The 18344-nt window shown below is 35.8% G+C and overlaps 1 protein-coding gene across 1 annotated transcript; it reads right to left on the bottom strand.

The window, feature by feature from the left end:
• Positions 1-10974: 10974 nt before the first annotated feature.
• Positions 10975-11903, bottom strand: LOC145094259 (ethylene-responsive transcription factor ERF026-like). Its single transcript, XM_079032542.1, has one exon. It carries the CDS (start codon positions 11810-11812, stop codon positions 11270-11272), a length of 543 nt encoding a protein of 180 aa, XP_078888668.1. The 5' UTR covers positions 11813-11903; the 3' UTR covers positions 10975-11269.
• Between the last annotated feature and the right edge of the window lie 6441 nt (positions 11904-18344).

Here is an 18344-nt window from a genome sequence, read left to right on the forward strand (position 1 = left end):
ACTTGATAGGATCAATTATGGAGAGAAAGGATTAAATATGATTTATTAATATATTATGAGAATAATATATTAAAGGAGAAATCATATTGTTTAATTAATATTAGTCAAGAATTAATTGGTAATTAGTTTTGTGACTAAAAGAGATTAATTAAACTTAAGGGACTGGAATTGTAATTATAAGATAATTGAAATTTTGGCTATGGATTGCCTTATATTAAGGAGTGGACGAATTCTATGGGAAACCCATGGGAAAATCGTCCAAGGCCTTAATTAAAGGAGTCCATGGGTTGCTTAGGGCTTAAGCATCCAAATTAGGGTTTCCTTGTTAGATAACCCTAATAGCCTCACTATATATAGAACCCTTAAGGCTAAAAAACGTGGGGAACTTCTCTTCTAGGGTTAGAACACATTTTGGGCAGCCTCCTTCCTCTCTCCTCTTCATCCTCTTGCGTATGGTGTTTGTGAACCATTAGAGGAGTGACATTTGTGACTCTAAGCTTTCTAAAGTCAATACAAGGAGGAATTGGATTGTTATTGCTACATAACAATCAAGGTAATATCTTAAACCTATTCTAATGTTAATATGATTACTTGTATGCTAGAATTAGGGTTTATAGTCTTGGATAACTTGCATGTACAATAGAGAAACCTAGATCCAAGCATTAGGGTTTGTAAAAGCACATAGGATGTTCTTAGGACCAAAAACCATCATCTTTGTGGGTAGCCGATGAAAATACACCTCTTGCTCCGGGGTTCTAGCTTATCATTAGACTCGCGCCTCACAAAAGCCTCACAACCCCAAATCTTGATGTGGTCCAGTTTAGGTACTTTACCAGTCCACATCTCGTGAGGAGTTTTGGCAACTTTCTTTGTAGGGACTAGATTAAGAATATGGGCGACAATCTCTAAGGCATACCCCCAGAATGAGATTGCTAGCCAAGCTCGACTCATCATGGAACGAACCATATCCAACAAGGTTCAATTACACCTCTCAGCCACAGCATTCAACTACGGTGTCCTGGGAGGTGTCAATTGTGAGACAATCCCACATTCCCTAAGATAGTCGAGGAACTCTGAACTAAGATACTCACCACCTCGATCGGATCGAAGCATCTTAATGTTCCTGCCCAATTGATTCTCAACTTCCTGTTTAAATTCCTTAAACCTTTCGAAAGTCTCTGACTTATGCTTGATTAAGTAGACATATCCATATCTACTGTAATCATCAGTAAAAGTCAAATAATAACGATTAGCATCCCTTGTGGCATGTTTGAATGGTCCACACACATCCGTGTGTACAAGGTCCAACAAACCTTCACCCCTTTCACAAGAACCTGTGAAGGGTGACTTTGTCATTTTCCCAAGTAAGCATGATTCGCAACTATCATCTGACTTTAGGTCAAATGACTCCAAGACTCCATCCTTTTGGAGTTAGCCTATGCGTTTCTTGCTTATATGTCCAAGACGACAATGCCATAATGATGCTTTATCCAAGTTATTATTATTAACAGAATCAATACACAATACATTATTTCCTAAGTTATCAACCACAGATACTGTTTCATACACGCCATCACAAGGTAATGCTTTAAAATAAAGAACATTATTAAAGAAAGCATTAACCGAACCAACTTCACTATCAAATGAAAAGGTGAAACCTTGTTTATACAATGCATGAAAGGAAATAATATTTCTTGCTATTTATGGTGAATAACAACACTTATTCAAATCTAAACTAAACCCACTACTTAGCGATAAAGTATAAACTCCAATCTTGGTGACAGGTGAAGCTTTCCTGTTTCCCATGATCAAGTTTATTCTTCCTTGCTCCACATTCTCACTTCTTCTTAGTCCCTGTAAATCAAAACAGATATGAATACCACAACCGGTATCAAGGACCCAAGAATTAGAATGGGGTGAGTTATTAGATAAGATAGTGTAAATACCTGCATGGTTGGGTTTAACTTTCCCATCCTTCACATCTTGCTGGTACTTTGGGCAGTTCCGCTTCCAATGTGCCTTTTCATGGAAATAGAAGCATTCAGTCTCTTTTGGGTCAGAAGGAGTGACGAAACCTTTCTTGGTTCCACTTGAAGAGGAGCCATCAAGGGTCCTAACCTTGGTACCCTTTGAAGAACTCTTTCTCTTCTTCCCTCGTCCTTTCCCGATTGCCAGGACAGGGGCAGAGTTTGTAGGAGTAGGAGTAGTAACAACCGCCTTACCCTTAAGACCACTTTCCGCGGTCTTTAAGAGTCCTTGAAGTTTGCTGAGAGTGACCTCTTCCTTGTTCATGTGGTATGTCATGCGAAATTCATCATAACATGAAGGTAAGGAGTGTAAAATAATATCTATTGCTAGCTCCTTGGGGAAGTTCACATTAAGCTTCAGCAAGCGGTCCACAAATCTTTGCATTTTCTGCATGTGGCCCGTGATGGGTTCTCCATCCTTCATTCAGGTTGTTATCATGGAGGAGATGATTTCATACCTCTCTTGTTGTGCACTTTGATGGTATCTTTCCATAAAATCTTGGTGCATTTCAAAAGGGTAGTAGTCCTCATAGGACTTTTGGAGATCGGTTGTCATAGTGGCCATCATGATGCATGCCACCTTGGTGGCATCCCTTTCATGTGCCCTAAAGTCAGCGATTTCTTGAGGAGTAGCAACTGTCTCATCAATCTCCTTAAGCTCCTTATCGAGGACATATTCTTTGTCCTCGTAGCGGGTAATCATTCGGATGTTTCTGATCCATTCATTAAAGTTGGATCCATCAAAAGTGACTTTCCCACACAAGTTCATAAGAGAAAATGAGCCATTAGGATTAGAGCCAGAAGCAGCAGTGTTTGCAGACATCTGAAGAGAAGAAAATTTTAGTTTAGACATAGAGATAGTCCTTAATAAAACACCCAAATGTAGTATTAAGGCTAGGACCCAATCACAATATATTATACTTAGAAGAGGTATGCCGTAATCTAAGTAATAACATATTTGAAAGGTAGGTGAATGACGATTCACCAATTTCCACCAAAGTCGAAATATTAAAATATTTAATTTGGTTCTTAGAAACTCCTAGATTCTTTTCAGATTCAATGAACTTTTCAAAGGCATGTTTCAATCTCGAGTGTGCCCTCCAAGTTTTGTGACTGGGATGCCTAGGATCATAAAACGAGGTGTGAAGTAACCATGCAAATTACTTGGTACCCTTAATAAATTACCCCTCAGTCGATGTGCCGGTTAACCACACACGCTCCATCGATACTATGATAAATATTAAGTCACCCTTTACCTACCTTGTAAGTCCAAGTTAGTGTGTCGGTTAACCACACACGCTCCACTAACGACTTAGACAAAGTGTAAAGTGTAATTTCATGGATTAGCACTTTATTCACATTCTTCCTAAAGTAACTAAGATTGGAAATTTAATAAAACATTTAGTTACTTTATAATATTCATCATTCTTTTATGAAAATTTATAAGTCCTTGTCTTACCCATTCAGCTAACGACCCTCCACCAGTCAAGGAAGCGGTGGGTGAGAGTGGACACCCATTAAGTTGCCATTTTATAGGCAACAACCTTATACCCACCTTATAGACCGGCTTCGTGAATGAGGCGTACTAGCGGTAAGACGTATTTGATCTTATACATATATATTATTATTAACTTATAATATTATAAGTATAAGGGTTGAATTTTAACTTTTAAAATTCTAAGGGTTGGAACTAAAGTTTTAATCAAGACTTTACTTGTTCCAAAACTTGATGGCAAGTTTTGTAAACTTTCAAAACTTTTCATTTCTTGTAAGTTATGAGTTTATTAGGGTATGAAAATGAAGACTCTTCATTTTTATAACCCATGTGTTCTTTTAGTGGTTTTTAAACAAAGTGACTTTTGGTTTTCCATAACTTGAGTACAAGTTATGGACTCCATTAAAACACATAATGATCAAGAATTAATCTACCACATAGGTTACAAATAAATCCTCTGATCATCTAAACATCATAAGATCAAGAACATGAATATGAACACTTCCATGAATCAAAAATTACATTTAAAACTTTGAAATTTTGATAACTAGTTGTTGTAAATGGATTAGCAAAGACATTACACCATCTAAAACAAGTTTTCAAGTACCAAAACAGTTTAGGGTAATGTTTCTAGTCCATTTCCAGCAACTAAAGTCGAAAATATGCATTCTGAGGCTCCTACTCACCGAGTGCATGAACCTACTCGGCGAGTAAGTTGAAGATTCACATGAACTCGGCGAGCCCCCCCCCCCCCCCCATGGACTCGGCGAGTTCATCAGTCAGATTGCAATAATATCGATTTTTCAACTATTTAGCACAAATAACAAACAAACAAGCCTAGGCTCTGATACCACTGTTGGGTTTTGAGCATTCTAACACTTCCTAAGTGTACATGCAACCCTAATAACCTTGGATCTATGTTTGTCTAAATATCATGCAAAGTTGATTTCCAAGGCTATGATCCTATCTAGCATACATGGGGAACAATTCTAACTTGAATAATAGATAGAATTACATACCTTGTTGTTGTAAGTGTTCCTTGAAACCTTGTGAGCCTAGCACCTCAAGTGTGATGCCTCGAATGCTTCACACAACACCAAATGCAAAGTATAAACTTGAGAGAATACTCTAACACACTCAAAATCTACCAAGCCCTCTTGTTTCTCTAGTGTATCACTAGTGTAGCCGATTTTGGGGAGAGACATGGTCCTTATATAGTGTGTTGCATTAGGTAAAGCCCTAATGTAACATGACTCTTCATTTCACAATCCATGGGTTAACTCCATGGATCATCCTATGAGTGGAACCCAACTGGATAATCCATGGAGCCTTTTAGCCCACTATATAAGATATGGAAGATTTACATAATCTACCCATATATTTAATTAGTTATTCTTTTTATCACTTAATTAATTCTAAATTAATTCTTGATCACAACTAATTAAATAATATTATTAATATATTAGAACTTATAATATATTAATAAACCATATGTGTTATTTCTCTCATTTAGTTTATCCAATTGCATGGTGCCATGCAACCCAAATGGACCATGCCGGGTCGGGTCAAGTATTTACCAGAAATAGTTATGGACTTAGACACTTTATCTAACATAATGCTCATCAAAAGTCTCAATCACTGTGGTCTTGATAGACCCAAAAATCTCTGGAATAGCCTCTCTGATTCTGTGGCCACCTCCGTGGCAACAATCCTGCAGATCTCGTCATCGCTGGCACTCGACATCTCGGGGTCGCTGGGGCCTGAACCTTGGGTAACCACCATACTGAAACACATAAGAAAATTATCAAAAATCAAGATAAAGCACATATACCAACACCCACACACTCCTACAAGCTCTTTAGTTCCTTGAGGTTACTCCTCGAGCCGCGTACGGATCCAGTGCTTCCAGTAGTACGGTCCCAACACTACCTTCCACACCAACCCATATTTTTCTGAAGTCGTCAACTCAAGACCCCAAGTCGCAAGGATTGTAACTCCCTAAATCAGCTATGGACTCGCACTGCTGGATCCTTAGAACCACAAGTAAGCATCTAGATGCCGACTCTAGACTGCTCCGAGCACAACTCGGCCTCACAAGATCTCTACTGTCCTCACTATTTTCCTTGCGTGTGCCAATTGTACATAATATGAGACTCAATATACATTCGAATAAACGATTCTACCTCCAATCCACAACCAAACAAGGTACAAGAAGAAAGGCTAGATCAACATTCTAAGGCTATAAAATCCTAACTATGTACAATTATGTAGCATACACTAAGCAAATAGTAACGATAGATTCAATCTCATAAGAATGAACTCCTAGGCTAAGGCATCACAAAGTAGGCAACACTACCACACTATTCCTACAAGATTCCTTAGCCTACCACTAGCTAGCATGCAATTCTATCAACTCATTATATATATATATATATATATATATATATATATATACATGTGCGTGTGTGTGTGGGGGGTGTATATGCTCTGCCAATAATCATAATATAAATTGAGGTATTTTGGGAAACTACCGCTCGAGCGCTGGCTGATTGTACACACCGCTTCTCTGGGTTTATCTCCTGTAAAATTTTTCGTTTCTTTGTTAAGTTGTAAACTTTTTTTTTTCAGATCCTTAGTTTGAGTTTGGAATCACGCAGAGGTTCATCCAAATCCCTCAAACCAGGGCTCTGATACCAAATTGTAATACCTCAAATTTCAGACCAATTTTTTTCATTTTTCATTTACAAAAATTAAGGTTTCACAAGCCAAGTTATCAAATTAATAATTATCCAAAACAACCAATATCATAAAATATCAGAGTTCATAAACTGTCCCAGTAGTAAATCTCCCAACGAGTGTGCACAGTCAGGCCTTCGCCTTCCCGCAGACCTCAGAAGTACCTGCCACATATAAATCAACAACTGTAAGCATGAATTTTAATGAGTTCCCCAAGATACCTTATACATCACAACATAAATAAACATCTATGGGTTATCAGCAGCCTTAGTGACTATTAGCAGTCCCAGTGGGCTAACAGCACCACCCTGTGGGTTATCAGCAACCCTGGAGACTATCAGCAGTCTCAGGCACATAATAACGACATTAAATAAAAGTAACAGCTAGACCTAGTTGGTCATCACATATACAGGTATTACACCACACAGGTAAGAATAAGTGAGGAGACTCACCTAATATTGATAACAAGTAAACGTCACACCTAAACTGCCGGAACTATACTCTGCCTAATCAACGAAATAATTAATCCTAATTAATAAGGGATAATGCCATAAATATCCTTAACTTTGGCAGAAAATATCAGTTTTACCTTTCGACAAAAAGACCATTTTGCCCTTACCATGGTCCAAAACCCTAAATCTCGACCAAAGGTCAAAAGTCAACTGCCCAACGAGTACGCTGGCGTACTTCTTCTTACGCGGGGCGTACAACTCAAGCAACGAAGGTTCGAGGTCGGAACCGACTACGCGGGGCGTAGCTAGGAGTACGCACAATGTACTTCGTCTGCTTCCACGTTCACCAACTTTATGTCTTAATCCCTTAAGAAATCTAACCCAACCATATATCTGACCATTCTGAGATGTCTTATTCCATAAATTCGTCGACTTTAAGCCTTTTCGTGGCTAGAAAAGTCTCAATACAACAAACTTAAAGTTCCAACACACTCTAAGCTACTTTGCTCATGCATGAGCCTTAGGAATTGATCAAGCAATCATTTTTATGATTCTACAAGTCCTATAATGAATGAAAAGACAGCTAAAATCCCCTAGAGTGCTCCAAACTCATAAAGGTCCAATCTTGGAGAAAAAAGTTTATAAAACTTCAATCATATAGATCTAATGGAAAGCCTATCAAGGTATAAACTTTATACCCAAAAATGAAGCACAAAGAGGAAAGGTTTTCAGATCTACAAGCTTGCTAGCACCCACTCCTTCTTCTCTAGTCTCCTTCTTTAACTGAAAGCACAAAGAACACTCAATAAGCTTGCAAAACTCACACAAGCAACTCAAACTTGGAATTAGTGTTTAGGGAGGGTATGGTGGCTGATAAGGATGATCAAATGGGGACATCATGTTGTTTAAATAGGGAGGAACCCTTAAGTTGGGCTAGTACGCCCGACGTACCAGATGTACACCCAGCGTACTAACTGATCATATGTGATCCTAAGCCGCATGAGTACGCTGCATGTACTCTTAAGTAAGCCATGCGTATGACCACAATGCAAGCCTTTTTCTTCAAGGGATCAATTGTGCAACTTTGATAAAGAAAAAAGTGACAATGAAAATACCCGATATTTAGATGTTACATAAACTCAAAAATGAAATATTTTTGAACATATGGTCATATTAATGTGAATCGCCCATGTCTTTCCTAGTATGAACATATGTTTATTTGTGAATATGTTTTGTTTTCATGATTTATCCACATGTTTGGTAAATTTGATCTTATGTTCATTTCTGAACATATGTTCATATATGAATATATGTTCATATATGAACATATGTTCTTATTCTTAGATGAACATATGCTTCTTTTGATAGGCAAATAAGAACTTACTTGATTAGCTTCAATTGAAGTTTTCATCTAATTAAAAAAAACAAATAAGAACTTACTTGATTAGCTTCAATTGCAATTTGATATGCGACATTTTGTTTCTCCTTTAATCAAATTTTATTTCTTTGTTCCTCAGCTTCAAGTCTTGGTGTTACAAGAACAATGGTACTTTCTTCAAGAACACTTTACAACACAATTAGCAGCTCTTCTGGTTAGTTAGTTTTTCAACCAACATTATATATATATATATATATATATATATATATATATATATATATATTCACAAAGTTAGTGGCAAATTTCTAATTCTTATAAATGCTTACATGTTAAGAACAAGAAAAATATAGTTTACTATTGACACAAGTGACTGAACTTGAGGATAATTTATTGGTGGAACAAACCAAATAGGAAAGTCCTGCTTAAAAGCCCGTCACTATATCTATGAGTTAATCTGATGAGTACTTCTCATTTAATGGTGTTTGACTAATGATATGCTTATAATTTAAGTTTCTTAGGTTGATTTAAGTACAAATGGATAAATTTTAAGTTTAACACCCTTTAAACTTCATAATGGGAAGTAATTTTTTTTTGTATTTTAAGAGCACTAACATTTGGTTAGATATCTTTTGGAGTACAGGAATTCTCTAATTAGTAGCTGCAGTGGAAATAACACATAAAGGAATTCTAGAAGGCTTCAAGCTATTATTCATTTTAATATCTATTATTTTATAAGAATTTTATTAGGGTTCAATCAAGGGCATGTAATTCTTGGGATGTTGTTGAAAAGTTATTGATGTTTAATTGATGACATCTACATTTGAATCTACATCAACATTTTACTTCACGTTTTTCATATCTTCATAAGTGAACATATGTTTATAAATGAATATATGTTCATAAATAACCATATGTTCGTATATGAACATATCTTCTCTATTCGTGAATCAATTAAGTTCTATTACTAAATTTTCTTACAATCAATGTTTAAATGTCCGGATTCTAAACAGATGACTTCACTTTTCCAGTTTAATTCATTGATTCTTGTTTTTAATTTTCACATACTCGCAGAAGCAAAGATCTAAAGATGCACAATGCGATTCGATCTATAAAATTTTTGAGAAAAAAAAGCTATTGAAAACAATGGGAACTCAAGTGGAAAATGTAGAGAAAAATTAATGTTTTTAGCAATTTTTTACCAAGCACATAACAATGGATTTTACATGTCTTCATATGTAATGCTTTTGAACATTTTACGTCTTCTCCCATTTTCACTATGTAGAGTGATTTTGAAAATTTTATATTTATGAATATATGTTTATAGATAAACATAAATATTTTTTTTATCATCATACTAGGTATGAAAATTTTTTTTTGACCATTTTACCCTTTTGCTTTGAAATTGATCTAATGGTCATGAAGTGGTTATGTGGTTAGATGATGTCATTTGGTTATGTGTTGAACCTATATATATATATATATATATATATATATATATATATATATATATATATATATATATATATATATATATATATATATATAGGCTTAGGTTATTTTGTTTTTACTAAGTATTGTGTGCCAGAATGCATAAATCTGGACCAATGGATGAAATTAATCAATGGACATGATTTGAGGGTGTATGATATTATAATGGGGACCAATTTCAAATTTTTACCGATTTTATTCTGCCAGAATATTATTTGTTAGAATGATGGTCTTTCAGAATTTTATTCTAATAGAATATTATTTTGTTAGAATGATGCTCTTTCAGAATTTTATTCTAATAAAATATTATTGAAGAAAAACAAAATTTTTGAATCAATTATAATATATTCTTATACATCCAAACTTATACAAATTCATACATATTCTTACATTCTAATATAATTATACATATTCTAAAAGAATATCAAGGTCTTCAACGCCTTCTTCCAGCCATTCCTATCACAAATACAACAAAAACTAATACCTGTTAAAAACATGTTACTTACAATTATCTATCACTTAATATATTCTGGTATAATACATAGAATATGATATAATACATATAATACATTTTGGCAGAATACATCGATTTTATTCTGATAGAATATATAGAATACATTCAAAGGTATTGTATTTACAACTAGTAATTCTGACAGCATGCATACCACAAGTTAACGATCCGTAATTAATGAGAATTGAAGAGTTGTTACCGGATAAATAAGGGCATAAGAAATTTGCTCGATTTGGAAAAGCTTTAGAGAACCGATCATCGAAGGAACTGTAACAATGATGCAGAAACATACACCGGCTTCTTGTGACTCCAAAATTGCCTCGATGTTGAAGCTAGCTTCGATTAGAGATGGAGCCACCGAGAATAACATCTTCTTAATCAATGGAATGGGGAAACAGATTTGCAGCAAGAGGAGGTTTGACTACCTCTTTTGATCAGACGATGTTCATTCGTCCATAACAAAATTGGAGGAGGCATATTACGTATGATATAGAAGGCTAGGGTTAAATAGTTGGTCAAACAGATTTTTATGGCAATTTCCATAAATTAAGGGATTTTATTTTAATTAGCATGCTAAAGTTACATAATTACCTTTATTACAATTTTTAATTATTTAATTATTCCTAAATTCCTATTGGTGCACACAGGCACACAATAGTTATCAAAAACATTTGAACCTCTCTCTCTCTCTATCTATCTATCTATCTATATATATATATATATATATATATATATATATATATATATATATATATATATATATATATATATATATATATATATATATATATATATATATATATATATATTAGGTTTTTATGGTTTTGAGCTATTATTCTTCTAGACAGTAGTAGCCTTTAGGTCCCGTGGTGAGGTTTTGGAAATAATTTGTTCGGATTTTTTGGGTATCAAATTCTCACATATATAGTTTTCTCAAAACAACTCTACTTACAACTCAAAGATTATAATGTTTCACGATATTAGATCCTTGATTTTGATAAATTTCAAAAACTAAGTTCTCATGCTTTTTGATGATCATGCATGCATACTACTTGTTCACACATCATTGTTCTTCAACTTGCACCTTTCTTAATTTTCATATTTTTTCTTGATCCTTTGATCCCCTCTTTCTCTTAATTTTCCGATTTTTACTTTTTTATTTTTTAACAAACTTAAAGAAGCCTAGTAGCTCCACAAATTATTACAATCAGAGGAGCCCACTGGAGACAAATCGTCAGTACTGTGCTGCCGTGGGGGACTTATCAGCATTCCTTCCGCCATATCTACCAGCAACTTTGGCATATCGAAAAGGATTTCGTCATCCATAAACTTATTCTCGGCAGGAAGGTAGGTATCTCCGTCACCACCAAACTGTAATGTAAACTGATCCAAGGAAGACTTCATCAGCTCCGCTGCAGCTGCAGCTGCACTCCTTATCATGGCAGGCTCCGGCAAAAGCGGCAATGCGTATGTTCCAAAAAAATCTGGGAAATTTATCATTGCATCACGACCTTTAAGTGATAAAGCAGCCACATCATACGCTGCCGCAGCCATCTCCGGTGTTGGGTATGTCCCAAGCCAAATACGTTTGCTTTTACGTGGTTCTCGGATCTCCGACACCCACTTCCCACTACGACTCCGTATACCACGATAACTTGGATGTTTCACGCTGGCCACCGGACTCCGGCGATTTGAAAAGCTACCGGAAGGAGATGAGTTGTTCATGAAAGTGGTTTTGGGTGGTAAATGAGGAAAGATAGAGAGGGTTATTCGAGACAAAACTTGAAAGCGGCGTTTGAGATTCAGAGTAGAGGAGTGTCAGTCATCTATATTCTACACACCAACACACTCTATCTCTATATATATACAAGTATAAAAATGTTTACAGAAAAAAAATGTCGCGAATACCAAGATTTACGACGGAAATGCTTTTGCTATCGGTGTATTGGTGCCGCGTTAGAGACAGCCAGGGAATTGGCGCGTGGGCACCGAAGTCGTGGAGTACGATACTTCGTATTCCAGTAAGTTTTTGTTGCATTAATCGTTAATCTTAGTAAGACAATTATAGTTTTATTATTTTATTTAAATAATTATTGTTTTATTTTATTTTTTCAAAAACATTGTTCACATTTCAAAAACTTTCAAAAAAACTACAAATATCTGTTTTTATACACATCTTTTTTAGGAACAATAACATATTTTCATAAAGTTTTTCTATAGCACGCAAATTAAAGAATTGCTAAGAATAACCACATTTTTTTTGCATGCCACCATTTAGAAAAATACACGTTGCCTATTAAAATCAACATGGCCTGAGGAAAAGTAGGTTGCAAAAAATCAATTTTTTCTCCAAATTTTAAACTTTCATAACTATTTCTTAGGGAGTCCTTTTGAATAGATTTTTTTATTGTGTTATTTATAATAACAACTATCCACAAAAATAACAAACTTCTAAATTGGAGGTCGGGGAGTCATTCATGCATTTAGCTCAAAAGTCAGTGAAAAATATAACAAAAATCAACTTTGATTCTTCATAAATTTTGTATACAAACTCCGTTTGAGTTGATTTTTTTCCATCGTGTTCTTTGTAACAATTGTTAACCATAGATATATCACAAAATTTGGATATCAAGAACGTATTTTTAAAGCTCCAAATTAGGATGCTTTGTGATTTTGGTGTTTCTTATTGTTTATTGGACGCTTCATTTAGTAGATACAATATTAGTGGATAACATATAACTTGACACATTCAAGTGGTACCCATGTAACATTATACATACACTTAAATATGTATATATTTATGCTACATAAATGGTAACACCACCAATACATCATTTGATAATTCACATTGAGGAGGATACGGTAGATAGTTCATTGATTCAATTCGGTATACAGCTCGATACATAGTAAAAGTCAAATTATAGTTAATAAATAGGTGAATTTCTACATTCTAAATGATCTCATCATCACTACCGTGTGCCCACACGATAAACCACTTTTTTGCTATTTCCGACATCTACAAATCTTGCGATCGAGATGTACATATTTATTTTGCAAAGAATCTATAACTTAAAATTTGAAACTATAAACATGTCTTGCCTATCATGCTCAACACTTGTGCATCCTCATATGCAGTATGTCCTCAAAATAAGGTGTAAGATCATAAAGAAAAAAACCCCTTACAAAAAAACATTTTGAACAGACACCCCTGGGGTAGTAGTGGTAAGATCGAATAGGGCTGAGAATCCTTTCATTGACCTTTCTTTTCTATAAAGAAAAAAGCCCTCCTTAGTTTCTAAACTAGCAGAATCGCAGGACATAAAAGGTGTAAAAGTTGCTCCAAAAATTGTTGGGAGATTAGAAATAGGAATGTTGCTTCTGAATGTGCCGGAAGACTTGGACATGTCGTATAATGGTTGGAAACAGTACTTCTAGGCTCTTTTCGCATGAATACAAATGTGCCGAATCAAAATAAACGAAAGAAACATCTTCAAAACGTTTGCTAATCCTCATCCGCGACGTGGGAAAGCAACACTACATCGTGGCGTCGAGTGAGGAGTCACAATGATCGTGAAAAATAAGAACGCCACGACGTGGTCTAATGGTTCCACGTCGTGGTGACTTCTCAGAATGTCTTTAAGAGCCAAAATAATGCATCTTTTCTTCTTAAGGGCTTATGACCATTACCGAACTCTTCTTTCTGTAGAATTCCTTCAAAACACTCTATTTATCAAGTATGGAACCCCACACTTATTAAAAAATATGGTCTTCAATTATAATATTCAAAACTCACACAGCTTTTTATCTCTTGACAAATCAACATTTGACCCCGATTGTTGAAATACCTGAAAGCATCCGAAGGGCAAAAGTTCTGCAAAGATCTGAAACATCAAGAGCATGAACATTGAAAAATAAATAAATAAACAAAAAATAAAAATAAAAACTCACTAAAATAACTAAAAAATAGCAAACCAAAATAACTAAAAAGGATATTACGATCACACGTCTTCGGTTAAATCAAACTACAATTGTTGAATAAATCTATAACATCCCCCTCTGGCACGTTCCATAATATTATCCGCTTTGGGCTCCCGGCACGAAAACTTCCTTGGGGGTCAACCATCCCTGGATTACTCTCACCTGGGCACGCTTAAATGCAGAGTTCTTATGGGAACTTCTGCCCCCACTGCTTTAAAACGCGTTGTGACAAGGAAGGTATCCACACCCATTATAAGGAAATGTTTCGTTTGCCTTCCTAGCCAATGTGGGATTAGGTTCAACCTACCTTCACCCCCCATTATAGGGTTCGACGTCCCCGTCGAACACATCAACCCGTGCCCAACTTTGATACCATTTATAACACCCCCCTCTGGCACGTATCACAATATTATCCGCTTTGGGCTTCCGGCATGAAAACTTCACTAGGGTCACCTATCCCTGGATTGCTCTGGCCCGGGCACCCTTAAATGCAGAATTCTTATGGGATCTGCTACCCCCACTACTTTAAAACGTGTTGTGACAAGGAAGGTATCCACACCCCTTATAAGGAAATGTTTCGTTCTCCTTCCAAGCCGATGTGGGATCAGGTGCAACCCACCTTCACCCCCATTGTAACATCTAGTTTTGAAGTACTTCCATTATTGATCCTTATATTGAGATGTATTACATTTTTGGTCCCTAAGTTGTGAATGAATGTGCAAAAGGAGCCCTAGTGGCATTTTCATAATTTGGACTTGAGGAGTACGCCATGCGTACTAGTGTGTACGTTGAGCATCAGTATAGGCGGGGCGTACTTGCCAGTTAAGGAAACCCTACTTTTTACTGTGTCACTCGTATTTAAGCACTCTTATGGCCTCATTTCATTCACCTTAACTGCCTCCATCCCTGTCAAAAGTTTGTGCAATCCTATTTTCACCTTAAGGAGCCTTTTTAAGCTTAGAAGTGTGTTTTTGGTGCCTTAGAAGAAGGAAGGAAGCCAAGTTCATCTTGAAGGAGTGGAACACTTGGATCTAGGATTTCTACATCATTTGTAACCATTATAAGGTAAAAAGCTTGCAACTTTATCACTATAGCATATAGATCTAGATTTAAATGTATTTATGGATCTTTTTGGTCCCAAAATGTTAGATCTTGAATATCTCATGTTCTTGATCTTTGATATGTCCTTTCAGACCCCATGATGGGTGTTAAGTCATAAAAATGGGTTCTAAATGGTTAGTTTTGCTTCATGAATCATTTAGAAGGTCCTAATGGAATAAGACATTGTGTTAAGCACTTATTAGACATGCTAGATCATAAAGTATGAGACCTTATGACTCCTATGAGGATTTTAGCCATGGATCTGAACTACGGAAGTAAGAGCTTAAGCCATTAAGCTCTTAATGGGGTTTGGGACTTGCGATGGTACGCCCCGTGTACTTGGAGTATACCCTGTATACGAGGCCAACCACCCTAATGGTGGTCAACTACGAGGTTGCGTGTACGCCCAACTTAACTCCGGAATAAGCCTCATGTACGCACCTTGAGTTGACTCGGTCGAGTTGACTCAGTTGGCTTGACTCGGATGGGTTGACTCCGTTGACCTAGATGGTTTAACTAGTTGACTTTGACAAACTTTGACCTTAGGGTATTTTGGGATTTTGATGGAAATTGGTCATTGGTGGGAATAGGTGTCGGTTAGAGAGTTGAGATTCTGAGTCGGGACCTCATCAACTTCTGTTCAGTTTGTGAGGTGAGTTTTCCTCACTGTACTTCAAGGTCAAAGGAACCGAAGCCGACCCATTAGATTAGATATCCTGTTATGTCATAGTATGTTATTGTGATTAAGTGATCTGTTAGATCGATATCCTGGTATATAGGATGATGTTATGCTTAGTGATCTGTAGATCTGCCCGGTTGCCTGTTGACTAGTTATATGTTGGTCAGTGATTGAGGTTTTACTGCTAAGTGCATGATCCAACAGACCAGAGGCATTCCAACTCGATGGATGATCAGGCCCGAGGGTACTCTATCCCGAGGATGACTGGACCCATTGTATATTGGCATTCCAACTTGATGGTTGATTGGGCCTGAGGTTTTCCAACCCGATGGTTGATTTGACCTGATATGATTGTATGGTATATGGTGAGACTGGACTGCTTTGTGCATCAGTCAATAGCCGGGGTATTCCAACCCGATGGTTGATTAGACCCAAAATGTTGGGTATTCTAACTTTATGTTTGATTTATGATATGAGGGTATTCCATCCCAGGGATAACTGGGCCCATCGTAGACATGCCTGGTATTCCAGCTCGAGGCTGATTAGGCCAGACATGAATATTTGAGCATGTTTGTTGTATATGTTATTTGTTTGTGCGGTAGTATTTTGGGGGAACTCGATTAAGCTTCGTGCTTACAGTTTTGCTTTATTGTTTTAGATACTTTAGTGGACCGTGGCAAGGCGAAGGCGTGACCGTGCACATACTTGGTTTTACAACTGATTTGATTTTGGGAGATTCTGATTTTAAATAATATTTTGGAAATGATAGCTTGTAATCAATTTCATTAATAAATGGATCGCTTTTGAAAAGTTTATATTTCTTGTGATTTTTATGTGTGTTACAAAATCCCTTGCATGTTAGAGGTGGTTTGTGAAAATAAAAACTTTTGGGACCGGTCAAACTATTTTCTTTGTTTTCTTTACACCATTAACTAATAAGTAGAACAAGATTTGACCCAACATGTCAAGAGTAGTAAGAGTTTGGTCTTCCAGTCAACCACCTCGATACGTCTTGCTATACTACACCTCAAAGATTGTGTTCGACAAATCACCAAAGTAGTAGACTAAACAAGTCAAGAATTCCCTAATCTCTTGCAATCTCGAAAACCATGCAAAAAGTAAAACCTAGCAATGTGTATGATCACGAATTCCTGCACATAAACACAAAAACCTTCCCGACAAGTGACATGATATCAACGAAAATAAAAATAAATTAAAATAAAACTAAGAATTTAAGAACAAATAACGAATAATCTAACAAACTAAATTCATTGAAAATCGTTCCCCGACATTGGCGCCAAAACATTGATGTGTGTTTTTATGTGTATAATTTAATTGCTCAAGTTTTAAATTTATAAAACTGATTTAATTGCAACCAAACTATTAACCACACTAGGCAAGTGAACCTAATCGTGCAATAATATAGTTGTGGTAAGACCAGGATCGAACACTAGGGGAACGATGATGAATTAATTTGGATTTCTTGATTATAGGTTACACAAATCACACGAAAGCAATCAATAAGGGTTTTATTAAATTAAATCTCAAATGTCCTATTAAACAGCAAACTCGATAAACCGACCGAAGACAAATATCTTTAGGTACTTTGATTTAGATAAATTACATCTCAAAATAGTGGCTAACCACTGATACAATGGATATTTATTCATTATTCAACGATTCCTAATATGACTACCATCATGGTCACGCTACTGATCCTTTGATTTCAACACAACTATTAATTCATTGATCAACTGAATAAACAATCATGCAAATCAATATTCAGTTCGTATTAAGAAAGATTTGATCTTATTTAACCCTAATGGTAATAGGAGTTAAATCATGCATTGAATGGTCATCTACTCATGCACACACATTAAATTTAACCACTTTATTTCCTAACCATAGGTTTTGGTCCAACTCTAGTCATAATCACCAGTGGTCATTGGACAATTATGATTCAAATTAACATAGTCAAAATGGTCATCTCAACTCTATTAATTCAGCAATAGGGAATAAAGTAAGAATCTTTAACATATATGGATCTTTCAATTAAACTTGAAAAAATAAATTAAATAAGAATACACAATCCAAATAGCAATTAAACCATAAACTCAAAGATCCATTCAATCATAAGCACAAAGCAAAAGGTTTTAACACCCAAATTAAAAAGTAAACACATAATGGAATCACAATGGAATGCGAATCATGGTCAAAACAACAAACCACATGATCTCCAACATGAATCCACTCCCTAATTATAGTAAATTAAGTGCTTTGATTTGGCATGCGGAATCGTAAGAACACAAAGAACACAGTGATTTGGGTGCTAAAAGATTTAATCGATTATCATGAAGAGTTTACAAAAAAGGAATTAGATCTAATCTAGATAATTAACTCACTAAAAACTCTCAATGAACTACATATCTCAAGCACACTCTACAAGTGGTATGCAACCTACTATATATATAGGTGCTAAAATCTCTCTCTCTCTCTCTC

This window comes from Lactuca serriola, chromosome 3 (assembly GCF_051521515.1).
Source record: "Lactuca serriola cultivar US96UC23 chromosome 3, Lser_US96UC23_V15, whole genome shotgun sequence".
Classification (NCBI taxonomy): Eukaryota; Viridiplantae; Streptophyta; class Magnoliopsida; order Asterales; family Asteraceae; genus Lactuca; species Lactuca serriola.